Here is a 13,073-nt window from a genome sequence, read left to right as displayed (position 1 = left end):
ACCCATCTAAATTGATCCATTATATAAAGTTTTAAACTTTATAATAAAACAAATGTGATGAAATTTAAACAATAAATATGTTAAGTTTTATAAATACAATTAAACTTTATAAACATATATAAGTTAAATTTTATAAAATATATAATTAAACTTTATAATATATATATATTAAATTTATAAAATATATAATTGAACTTTATAATATAAATTATATAATGGAACTTTATAATATATATGAATTTAAATGTTATAAAATATATAGCTGAACTTATAAACATGCATAATCTAAAAGCGTAAAACACAACCATATGCTATAGCATACCTAAAAATCATTACAGGACCCATTAAAAGGGGGCGCGTCCAACCAACTGAAAATTGATAACAGAGCGCACTTTGCCAGGAAAATATCTGAGGGTTAAATTGCATGGAGGGCGTGTCGAGTCGAGGGAAGGCGGTGGCTGCAGGTAGGAGGGCGGCCACCGCCAGGCCCGTAGATAAAAACCGACAGCCTGATCGAGAGGTAGGGGAGGAAAAACCAGAGAGGAGCAGAGAGAACCAGAAGCAGAAATTCACCAGGAGAAAACCAGGAGAAGATAATTATCCATTGGAAGAGCTTTAAGCCGTCTGAGGTTCTGGGCACGGAGGGACAGAGAGCTTCTGTTGAGCAGCTAGGTTTGCTCAGTCTGGTTGGGTGGTATTGGTCTCCCGGAGATTGGATCAAAATAGCCACGACATCACCAGCAGCAGAATCACCAGTTCAGTAGCAGAATCAGCAGCAGTTAAGGTAAGTACAAATTAATTCTTCAGGCTTTCTGTATTTCAGATTTTAGTTACTGTGTGAATGGTTATTACATCACATGTGCCTTGTCTAACTGATCCTGTAATTCCCTAATTTGCTAGTCTTTTTCATCAATTTCCACCTCTCTTTGTGTGCTTTCTGATTCCATGATTTGAATAGGAGATGATGGAGGGATCACAGGTAATCTCTTAGCTGCAGACCTTGTTCTTGGCACCCTTACCACCTTCTCTATCTCAGGGGAAAATTGTAGCTTCTTAGCACTTTTCTTACCATCCAATTTTCCTTTGGTCAAAGGTTTCTTGACTGAGCTTGTTGCAGGTGAAACTTCCTTAATCACAATTAAAGGAGTTTCTTTCCTAGTCCTTTCACTGTTTGAAGACTGTGTTGCCCAACCTGAAGAGACCAAGAACTCCTGCCATGTTTTCTCTCTCCTCTCAAGCTCCTTCAAGACCAACAACTTAGTCAATGAAAAATGAAATAAACTGGCCTCCACTTGACTTCCTTTTGTCTGCACTCGATCAACCATCTTACATAAACTCCTGAACAAATAATAGGGAAGACTCATAGCTTTCTTGCCAGTGAAATGCATTAAGAGCCTGATGTGGTAGTGATAAACCCTACTGAATCTTCCCTCACATGTAAAGTACCTTTGGATGACCTCTAGCAGCTTGCCATGATGGTCTTGTAAATAATTTCTAGGAACAAATGAACCATACCCTTTCTTGTGTTTAGGCTTGAGAAAATCCTTGAAGGCAACCAAATCAAAATCCATTCCTTTGAACCACTCCTCTCCACCTAAAGGAATCTCAGTGGCCTCAGATATTGTTTGGGCTGAAACTGGAAATGTTAGGCTTCCCACCTTTGCTTTTACACCATCAAAACCTTTAGCAAATTCTTTAGTCAACTGCAAATGGTATCCCTGAATTCTTTCACAAAATCTCATACAACCTACTTGCTCAAAAGCTACCCTGATGGTTGGGTCTGCATTGATAGCTGAGATGTTCTGTGGTTCAAAACGTACAATGGCTCCTCCTTTATGTTTTGTGTCCTCTGGTGTTGACATATTTTCAATTTTGCAGCAATGAATTTGGTAAGGTTATTAGGCAACAAATGGAGGTGTTCTTTGGTTCCCAAACCTTGTGACAATGTTTTAAAATATAGTCCAGTAATTATGTCAAGATTCACAACTACAGGCACTCTCAACTTATCCCTATAAAACTCAGAAATTTAATAACTGTTGACAAGTAATTTGACCAGGGATAGTCACAGCGCAGAGGAAATTTTGGTTTTTAACACACTTTTGGGCATAAATTTTGAGGGAAAAGCTTTGGTTATAGTCCCTAGGCTAAAAACACAATTGCATGGAAAGAGGTAAATTGGCAGCTTAGAAGAAGGGGTGTGATCCACTATGTGGATTCGCAACGCTTCAGGATGAAAACGCAACGCCAGATTAGGAGAAAACACAACAAAAACACAGCGATAGCAAATTTCACTTCTTTTACAAGCTTGACCTGGTCTATACTGGCTTATAATCACAATTACACAATTGTTTCAAGTCTAAAGGATAAAAACCAAACTGAATTTGCACCTGTGAGTGAGAATTTGACACCTGCATGCAAGAAAAGAAACGTTGTCTGAACTCGCAGCACCCCTGCAGACTTTGCGCAACGAACAAAACAAGTGAACTAGAGCCTTCGATGAGAATGTCAAAGAACTAAGCGTTGAGGAGTGAAGATAATAACCCAATTGAACATGCAAAATAGCTTGGAGCAGGTAAAAATGATGTTGATCATGATTTTGAATGACCAATCATGAAAACACAGCGCATGTCCAGATTCACAGCACTTGGGAAGAGAGAAGGACTGTACTCATAACTGTTACCTCCTTTGCTGAGATCATTATTCTACTGTTGAAAAGACTTCCAAACTGACTCATCACCGCCTCCAAATCTTTGCCCATTCCCTTGTCATGATTCCTTTTGATGTGGACTTGATTTCCATGCTTGGAATATGATAACCAAAGTTTGATTACATTGATACCTAGACTCTCTTATAATGACAACCAACCTTTTATGATTACAACTTCGAATCATGACTTCTTGTGACCATTACATTTCAAATGATGGCAAAAAGACTTTTTTGACTCTATGATACTTTGACAAATCTAACCTTTTAATGCCATGACACTCATGAAAACCAAAACAAATACACTAACATGACCTTATAAACAAACCTCGAGTGACATAGTAAGAGTATCATAACCAAGATGCTTAGACCTAGGACACTAACAACATTCAACTCATCTCAATACATCTCCCTGACCACAAGGTCTCACAACACACAGCCTGAATGAGGAATCACCATCTCAAAGCATCCCCCAACCACAAGGTCTCACAACACATAGCCTAAGGGAGCAATCACTAAATCAATAGCATCTTCCTGACCACAAGGTCTCACAACACACAACCTGAGGTAGGAATCACCAAATCAATAACATTTTCTTGACCACAAGGTCTCATAGCACACAACCTAAGGGAGGAATCACCAAATCAATAACATCTCCTTGACCACAAGGTCTCACAGCACACAACTTAAGGGAGGAATCATCAAATCAATAATGTCTCCCTAACCACAAGGCCTCATAGAACACAACGTAAGGGAGGAATCATCAAATCAATACATTTCCCCGACTGCAAGGTCTCACAGCACACAGCCTGACGGAATGAAAATCTTCCTGACGAATCCATAGGCCTCATAGCCTCAGCCTAACGAAGATTGTGCATCATATGATGCTATGCAATCAGTGCACCCTCTAACTCGGAGAGAGGTTCTCAACAACTCCAAGTTGTTCTCTGAAAGAAGCAAACTTCATCTGGGACAATGACTTTGTTAAGACATAAGAAACTTGGTCATTAGTAGGGACATACTCGAGCCTCACAGCTCTCCTCTGGACAATATTCTGGATATAATGATACTTTATCTTGATGTGCTTTGACCTGTCATGGAACATCGGGTTCTCAGAAAGCTTCACACAACTTTGATTATCAAAATATATTATGGTTGATTCCAGCACTTGATCAAACAAACCAACAAACAATTTCCAAAGCCACGTAGCTTCATAACAGGCAGAACATGTGGCAATGTACTTAGCTTCAGCCGCACTCATGGCAACAAAAGTTTTCTTTCTACTTGACCATGAAATCATAGCGGAGCCCAAACCAAAATAAAATTTAGAAGTGCTCTTCCTATCATTAGAGCTTCTAGCCCAATTAGCATGAGTGATTCCATGCAACTTCCATTCTCCATTAGAAGCATATCTCAGATCATATTCAATGGTGCCACGCAAATATCTTAGTATATGTTTAGCTACAACCCAATGCACATGTTGGGGCTTAACCAAGAATTGGCTCAATGGGTTCACAACATAAGTATCAGGCCTGGTGGTCACAATATAATTCAACGAGCCAATCAATTTGCAATATATAGAGGGATCTATCAAATCAGATTCACAGTTCCAGATGTTCTTCAAATTTGTCACCATAGGTGTGCCATGGACTTGAAGTCCGTCATGCCAAACTGTTGAAGGATTGAAATAATATATTTTCCTTGGCCAACAAATATTCCATCGGGCTTTTGCCAAATTTCCAATCCCAAATAGTAATGTATGAGTCCAAGATCCTTCATCTCAAATTTAGAAGCCAACTCCCTCTTACACTGGACAATCAAAAGCTCAACACTTGTCAGAAACAAATCATCTACATACAGTAGCAACATCAAGGGCTTACCTTCAACAACTTTTAAGTACAAGTTTGGATCAACATCGCTCTTCTTGAAGTCAAGACTCAACAAATAGCCATCAATACAAGAATGCCATGCACGGGGGGCCTGCTTTATCCCATACAGGGCTTTCTTCAATTTGCAAACATGAGTTTCTCTATGATGGACCTCAAAGCTTTGGGACGGCTTAGTATTAACTTCCTCTTCAATGACCCCATTCAGAAAGTCAACCTTGACATCCATTTGATGCAATTTCTAAGCTGCGATAGAAGCAAGAGCAATGACAGATCTAATAGAAGCATACCTAGCAATGGGAGCAAATGTGTCTTCATAGTCCTCTCCCTCTTTCTGGGAGAATCTACAAGCCACAAATCTAGCCTTGTACTTTTCAACACTTCCATGAACAACATGTTTGATTTTGTAGATCCATTTTGAAGTCACAACAAACTTTCGTTCAGGTCTTGGCACAATTTCCCAAACATTGTTATTCATTATAGATTGGTATTCTTCAGTCATAACATCTTTCTAGACTTTATGCTCAACAACTTCTTCATAAGTGAATGGCTCATACTCAATAATCTTAGAGATTAGAGCTATATAACCAAAGTACTTCTTTGGTTTCTTGCTTTCCGTGAATGTCCCATAAGGTACATCATGACCTTCAACTTCGTTCAATGTTCATTCAAGCCAAGCAGGACTTTTTCGAGTTTGAGGTACAATGGCTCTTGGAGATTCAACAAATTCATGATCATCAGATTCTCCATGAGGGTCTTGACTCTTGGTTCGTCGGTTCAGGTTCTTTAGACTTCGATTCCACATTCTTTGGAGCCACCTATATCTCATCATCAGAGTCCAATTATGAACCATTGGACTTCCAGAAAGCAACATCCTCATCAAATATAACATCCGTGCATGTTTCAATAAAATGTTGCCTTGGAACATAAGACCCTAAGGGCCTTTGAATTTTCACTGTAACTAACAAACGTTCCTTTCTTCCCGGAAGGTTCCAACTTTGTCCTTTTCTCCTTGGGCACATGAACATAAAGATTCTCAAGTGTTCAACATTTGGTCTCTCACCTGTGAAAACTTCTTCTGGAGTCTTGTAGTCTAAGATTCGATGTGGGCATCTATTTTGAACATAGACAATTGTTCTTGCAACTTGTCCCCATAGAAACATCGACAATTCTTGATCGTGAAGCATGGCCTTGGTAGCTTCCATAATAACCTTGTTACTTCTTTCGACAATTCCATTTTGTTGAGGATAGTAGGGAACTATCAACTCCCTTTTAATTCCAACATCCCTGCATAAGTCAATCAATTCCTTGGAAACATATTCTCCTCGATTTTCAGACCTCAAGGTCTTGATTCTTCTTCCTGTAGCATTCTCAAACTGTGCTTTGAATTCAAGAAACTTTTCAAATACTTGATCCTTGGACTTTAGGAGATAAATCCATGTTTTGTGAGAGTAATCATCAACGAAGGAGACATAGTATAAATTGCCACCCAAGGTCTTGTTAGACATAGGCCCACAAACATTATAGTGCACAAGATCCAAGATTCCTTTGGATCTACTGTTGCTACTAGTACATCTTCCTTTAACATTCTTTCCAAGGGCACATCCCTTATAGACTCCATCATGCTCAATCCTAATTTCAGGTACACCTTTAACAAAAACTTTCAATCTAGTCAATGCTTTATAACGAATATGTGTGTACCTTCGATGCCATATTTCACAAATATCACTGGTGTTGTGTAGCAAGGATTGAATTGAACATCCAAGGAGATGATATAGTTCTCCAATTCGCACACTAATGACCTTGCCAGATTCAAATGAGGCATCCTTCTTCTGTAATAGAACTTGTCCATTAACAAAAGCAATTCTATATCCTCTGTCTTCAAGAGATGAAATAGCCAATAAGTTCTTCTTCAAACCAGGAACATATAAAATGTTGTTAATTGATACATTACCTCTTGATTCCAATTGGAAGGTTGACGAACCAATGCCCTTGACTTCATATTTGCCATTGTCTCCAAGCTCAACCCTTTGAGCAATCTTCTTTTCAACCAATTCAGAGAGATGATCATGACTCCTAGTCATGTGCCTTGAGGCACCATTGTCCACCAACCATATCTCATCATGACATGCAATGGAACTTGTAAGAGCAGGATAAAAAGAGTATTCATCATCAAATTTGTTCGTTCTACGCCTCCTTTTATGAGAAGATTCATCAAGGCCAGCCATAGAAGCATGATGTTTCCCTTTCCTCTTTCGGTTTCCATATCATTGATAGTCATCCTTTGATTCCTTTGAGGACAGTGAGCTTGATAGTGACCATATGCTTGGCAATGAAAGCATTGAACATTTGTCTATTTTCTTCCATCTCTTCTATCTCTTCTATCTTGAGAGGGAGGAGGAGGTCTTATTTGTGGTGTAGGTTCCCTTCTTGGAGCAGATCTTGGAGCAGGTCTCGAATTAGGTCTTCTACCATAAATTCTTTGAAATCTTCCAAAATTAGGTTTTATTTTAGAACTCTTAGAATAAGATGCTAAAGCTTCTTCACTTGGACTTTCGGTCTGGTCTGGTCTGTTGAATGAAGTCTTGATTCTTATTAAATGCAGGAAGCCCATAGCTTATCAAATGAAGGTGCATTCTCTCTTGCAATAATGCTTGCTACAAAAGGGTCCCAAGATCTAGGCAAACCACTCAAAGCCACAACTACCAATTCTTTGTTAGATACTTCTTCTCCAATGGCCTTGAGTTGATCTCTTATTTGAGATATCTTTACAAAATAGGAAGCCACTATATCATTCATTTTCATCTTGATATTGCGAAGTTGACCCCTGAAGTTTATAGTTCGAATGATGTTGTTGCTAGTGTACAAACCGATGATGACATCATACATCCCTTTGGATGTTTGGTGATCAACAATATAGGGAATTAGATTATCCCTAACAGATTCTATAAGGATGCTTCTTGCCAAGATGTCATCTTCTTGAAAATTTTATTTTCCTGCATCATTAGCTGGCTCAATAACTTTACCTGTAACAATGCCCAAAACCTTATGCCTGGCAAGTAATTGATCAATCCTAGCCTTCCATGCCATGTAATTAGTAGCTCCTTCAAGCTTCTTATCTATCTTCATGAAGAAATTCATGATGAAGATGAAGATGACCAACCAAAATTAGAGATCCCAAGATTCTTCAAGGTGCTTTCAATGCTCTTCAAGGTGATCTCACAACTCTTTCCCTTCACCAAAGCTCAGGTACCATGTTGATTTGGCTAGTGTAGCCAAGACTAGTATAGTTTTTCACAATTGATAACTACTTCTAAGGATATAACCGGTCTTCTTTTACATTCCAATCATTAAGTAGCTATACATGAAAAACTTCAACCATTCATTTCATCAATAGAGAAATATAGATATCACAGTAAACCGTAGAACAAGAGACAAGAGACAAAAGACACCAAGAATTAGGCTCACAGTCAAGGCAAAATCCAACCAACCTTTCCTTATGAGAGAGAAATTTTGTTCATCAATAGCACGTCAAAGAATATTCCAACAAGATTCTAAATTTGTCCAAGTCAAAACCAGTCAACAAAGAGAGAGAAAGTCAATTTTCGGTCAAAGTCAAGCCTGCAACAATCCAGAAATCAAAGATGAATATTTGGTCAAAAAGAGTCAAAGTCCTCCTGTAATGCTCAACCTCCAAGACAGTCAAATAATTTGGTCAAAGCAGAACCAAACTAGCCCAAGTCAACGCATGTCAAACAGATCAAAAAGGTAGGTCAACGTTGGTAAAAAAGTCTCCTTGTCTCCTTCACACGTGTGATGTCTCTCTGCAATTTTCATATGAATGTGTGATGTGATATGATGCGAAAATAAACTCCAACGATGCCTTATTTATATGTGTTTGAGGAGGTGCCTTTTCACACATGTGAGCCAACTTATCCTTCTTGAGGCCAACTTAGTGAAAGTCAAAAATATAATTTGTCTCCTTTATTTGCCAATGAAAATACCAACGACAACTACTCAATTTTTCAACATATATATTCTTTAAAATATCTTGGGCATGGAGCTTCAAATAACTTATAGTGAAATCTCTACATGACCTCAAGGAAGAAATTTTAGTACCATATAACTTGTTTTTTGCATGATAACAAGCATACTAACAAACTTTGCTTTCTCTAGAACTTATACATTGTCCAGACACAAGCACCTTTCCAGGTTTGGCAACGAAGCAGGTGTAATGTCCCATAGTCTCAATATTAAATTGTTAGAATGATACCCACATACAATCAAAAAATACAGTTATATCATAATCAATAACCAATTTTCTACCAATACCCTATCCATTCCCATCGTGAAAGGTAGGTTCCACTTCAAAACCGAAAAATAACATTCCATCCTCGGTCCACTCTGGCACTAAAATCAGTCTATAACATACAGGTCCATTGCATTCAATGACCAAATACATTCTCACACTAAAAAATAAAAACTTGAAGAAAAGTGACAAAAATCTGAAATCAAAACTTTAGTAACTTAGTTGCTTTATTACATGTTATGAGAAATATTCCTTTGTAGTTGTGCATTTTGTTTGGGATACAAATTCTTTAAATGGTGTTTTATGTAATTTATTTGAATCTTGTTGGAATGTGATCAAATAAATTCATCATTTGTACCTTGGTTTTTGCAGTTTTTGGGATTTCTCTATAGAGATTTACGACAAAGCTTGGTGGACCTGGATGCTCTTTTCAACATCTTGAGGTAATTTTCTTTGATAGACCCTAGGATGCATGTTGATTTTTAGTCTCGCAAGATTTTAGAAATGCCATTAGCTTTATGTGTGACCTAATTAGTTATATTTTTTGCATGTGCATGCTGGAGTGTAGATCTAAACCAATTTAATCATTATACGTGAAAATTTGTTTGGAATATTAACAAACCATACACTTCTAATCAGTTATGCAAAAATGCTAAGCAAACATAAGTAATTATATAAAATATCACTAAAAAGAGATAGCAAGCATTTATGGAAGCCAAATTTGCACAATGTTTATTAGCTCACAATAAAGATCAGTATCATGGACCAATGCATGAATGGATTTACCATTGACTTTGTGAAGCCCTTGACATCTTGATCCAAGAGTGAAGGCTTCTCTCATACTTGAGTTCAGAGGCGAGGTTAGAACTTTTCCATAAATAAAAGCAACTTTCATTCCTTTATCTTCTAGAAGAAATAAGGATACAAGATTTTTTTTCAAACCATGTACATACAAAACTTCTTGCAGAAAAATAGATTTGTCATCATCTAATTGAAATGAAACTGAACCATAACTTTTAACTCGGTGAGTAGAATTATCTCCAAGGATAATATTTAAATTAGTCTCTTTCTCAAGTAGATTAGAGAGTGCTTCTTTGTAACCAGTAAAATGTTTGGAAGCACCACTATCAACTAATCAACTATCAAATGAATATGCAGAAGAAGAACTAGAAAAGGCAGAAACAAAAAAATATTTTGATTGATTTTTCGCTACATTATTTTTATACCTTGGATTTTTTGTTTTTTTAGGATGATTTTTTCTTCGATTTTCAAAATTGTCTTTCTATAATCAGATTTGTTTTTGAATCTAGGTGCTCTTCTTCTTTCTCTACAGTCACGAGCAAAGTGACCATGATTTTGATAGTTAAAGCATCTAACTTTTGACATGTGTAGATTCCCTTTGAAAGAATCATTTGATTTTAAAGCAGATTTCTTTGAAAAATGATGAGAGCCTTTATTACCTTTCTTTCTCTTGTCATAGGAGCAGTAGTTTCTCCTTCTTCATGATGTGAAATTCTCCCTCTAGAGATCATTTTGGCCTCCTCTTGAATACACTTTCTAAGAGGTCATCAAATGTGGGAATATTGTTGATATTGTTGCTGGTGGTGATAAAAGTCTTCCAAATAGGAGAAAGACCTTCACACGCAGTCAACACCATTTTTTTGTCAGGTACAACTTCACCAACTGCTGACAGTTGATTCTTAATTTTGGTTATTCTCAGGAAGTATGATTGAACCGTCTCTCCTCTGTTCATCTTGGTGTTCTTCAGCGAATTCTTCAAGGCAATAATCCTGTTCAAGTTACTAATTGCAAACATGACAATTAGTTTGTCATACATTTCTTTAGCTTTCTTCAAATCAGAAACATAAGTAATGAGATGATCACTAAGAGAACCAAAGATAATTTTTCTAGCGCTTTGATATCACTCTTTTTATGTTTGGATTTGACAACAACACTTGCATTCTCTGGTGTATTAGCTATTGTGCCTTCAACATATTCCAAAACTTCATGTTCTTCAAGAGTGATATATAGCCTTGCTTTCCATGGACCAAAGTTTGAAACATCATTCAATTTCTCTTCTACTTTGAAGTAGGATGAAGTCATCTTATTCAGAAAACTTTGGCAGCAAGTGGGGTTTTTCAGGTGATCTCTGGTCTCCTTGGACTTGTCTTCACCAAGGCTCTGATACCATTTTAAAATATGAAAGTTCTATACAAAAACTTAAAAAATTCTTTGTAGAAACTTGAAATTTCTATGCATAAGCTTGAAAGTTCTATGGAAAAAACTGAATGTACTCTGCAGAAAGTTGAATGTACATTGCAAAAAGCTGAACGTAATTTGCAGAAAGTTGAATGTACTTTACATAAAACTGAATGTTCTATGTTGAGACTTGAAAGTACTTTCCAAAAAACGAAATGTTTTATGTTTTTACAATTACTTTGAATGCAGATTTCTTCTTCAAAACCTTTCAGATCTGCAAATGTAGATATAACATAAACTTAAGGATCATATGAAAACAACCAAGCCCAAATATGGGAGACTGAGATTTAGGTCCAATGACCAGGGAAAAACCCTTCAAGGGGTTAAACCCAAATGATTTTTCTTCTATTAGATTTCATCAATTGTTCAACAGAGTAGAAAGAGAGAAAGAGAATGAGAATGAATAAATTCACCAATGTCTGATCAACTTGTAGTTGAAGTGTTCTTGCTCTTAGCTTGAAGATCTAGTCCTTCACACTTGCTCCAACTCTTCCCTTGTTCTTGCTCTTCACTTGCTCTCACACTACTTTTGCACACACTCAACATTTTCTCTCCTTCTTCACAATGAACATGCTACACTTTGCTTAAATATATGAGAAAGGAGAGGAGTTACAAAATGAATTCATGCTTTGAGCCAACAATAAGAGAATCAAATTCAATGAGGGAGGGGTTACTTGAGGAGAAATGTAACTCATCCCAAGAATAGAGAGAGATGTACACTTGTCTTGAGGAGTTACAATTTGAATTAGGGAAAAAGAGAGTTACACTTAGACATGAGAGAATATTTGGTGAGAGTTACAATTTGAATTAGGGAAAAAGAGAGTTACACTTAGACATGAGAGAATATTTGGTGAGAGTTACAAATCGAATTGAGTGAGGGAGTTAGAAGTGCATTTAATGAGGAGGCGTTACACTTTTGCCATACATTGAATTAGTGAGGGAGAGTTACATTCTCTTAAGTGTGGAGTTTCTATTTTATTCCAAGGGAGAGGTTCAATTTTCCAAGTGAGAGATTCTCAATTTAATTGACTTATTCGATGAGACTATTGAGAATTTGCTTTTTAATAATCCAGTAAAGGTGAATTACTTTAGACTATTTTATACATAATAATATCATAATAATGATAACACTAGTATAGTCATTACTTTAGACTTGTATAATCATGATTGATTTGATTTTAAAGTGGATTCTATATGTCGAGATCATCCTTGATCATTTAGACATGATTTTCTATTTTTGAGAAGTCATTTCCAAATTGAGATGTGATTTACTATTTTTGGAAGGTCATATTAGAATTGTCAAAAATGATATTTTATTATAGGTGGTGTTGTCGTCTCGTTTGCACGCCTAGGTTAGTGTGGGAAAAATCCTCAACCCCGTAAGGTGTGATCTTGGTGGCAAACTAAAAGATGGGGTTCTCACCTATTCCCAACTCTCCCCGTTAAAGCTCTCTCCTAGTTAAGCTTAGCGGGGTGGTCCCTAAGGAAGGTTAATAAAGGAACTGTGAGGTTCTTGGAGACTAAATCTAGAAGGGAATACTTATCAAAGATGACTCAATTCCAAGATGGAAACAAACACATAAATATATGAGCAATATTCAATGATATATTCAAAGTATAGACCAGTTCTTCAAAGTAAATGACAAGTCTTTGCTCACAATGGAATTCAAAATACCATGATAAATAATCCTACAATGCAAATGTTAGATCAAGATGAACTTATAAATATCACTTGCAACTATAAAATAAATAGTACTTGTAAAGAAAATGTTCAAGTAACAAGAGATAATGACATCCATTAATTATGAGCTAAATAATCATTAAAGTAACAAGTATATGAGATAGCAAGACTGCAAGTAAAGATCATCCAAGATGACTAAATTGAAATGATGTGCAACCTATCTAATGTGGAATGC

The 13,073-nt window shown here is 36.7% G+C and overlaps 1 protein-coding gene across 1 annotated transcript in view; it reads left to right on the top strand.

Moving 5' to 3' along the window:
• The window catches only part of LOC149222478 (ABC transporter B family member 25, mitochondrial-like), a 553,005-nt gene that overhangs the window by 219,665 nt on the left and 320,267 nt on the right, over nt 1-13,073 (top strand). The window contains exon 7 of the mRNA XM_089385458.1: nt 9,271-9,341. Within this exon, the coding sequence (XP_089241584.1) occupies nt 9,271-9,341 (71 nt within the window). The remainder of the gene's footprint in view (nt 1-9,270; nt 9,342-13,073) is intronic.

Source organism: Pinus tabuliformis, chromosome Q (genome assembly GCF_031772625.1).
Source record: "Pinus tabuliformis cultivar Carrire ecotype Pingquan chromosome Q, CPIR1, whole genome shotgun sequence".
Lineage (NCBI taxonomy): Eukaryota > Viridiplantae > Streptophyta > Pinopsida > Pinales > Pinaceae > Pinus > Pinus tabuliformis.
This window is presented reverse-complemented; position numbering and strand designations above follow the sequence as displayed.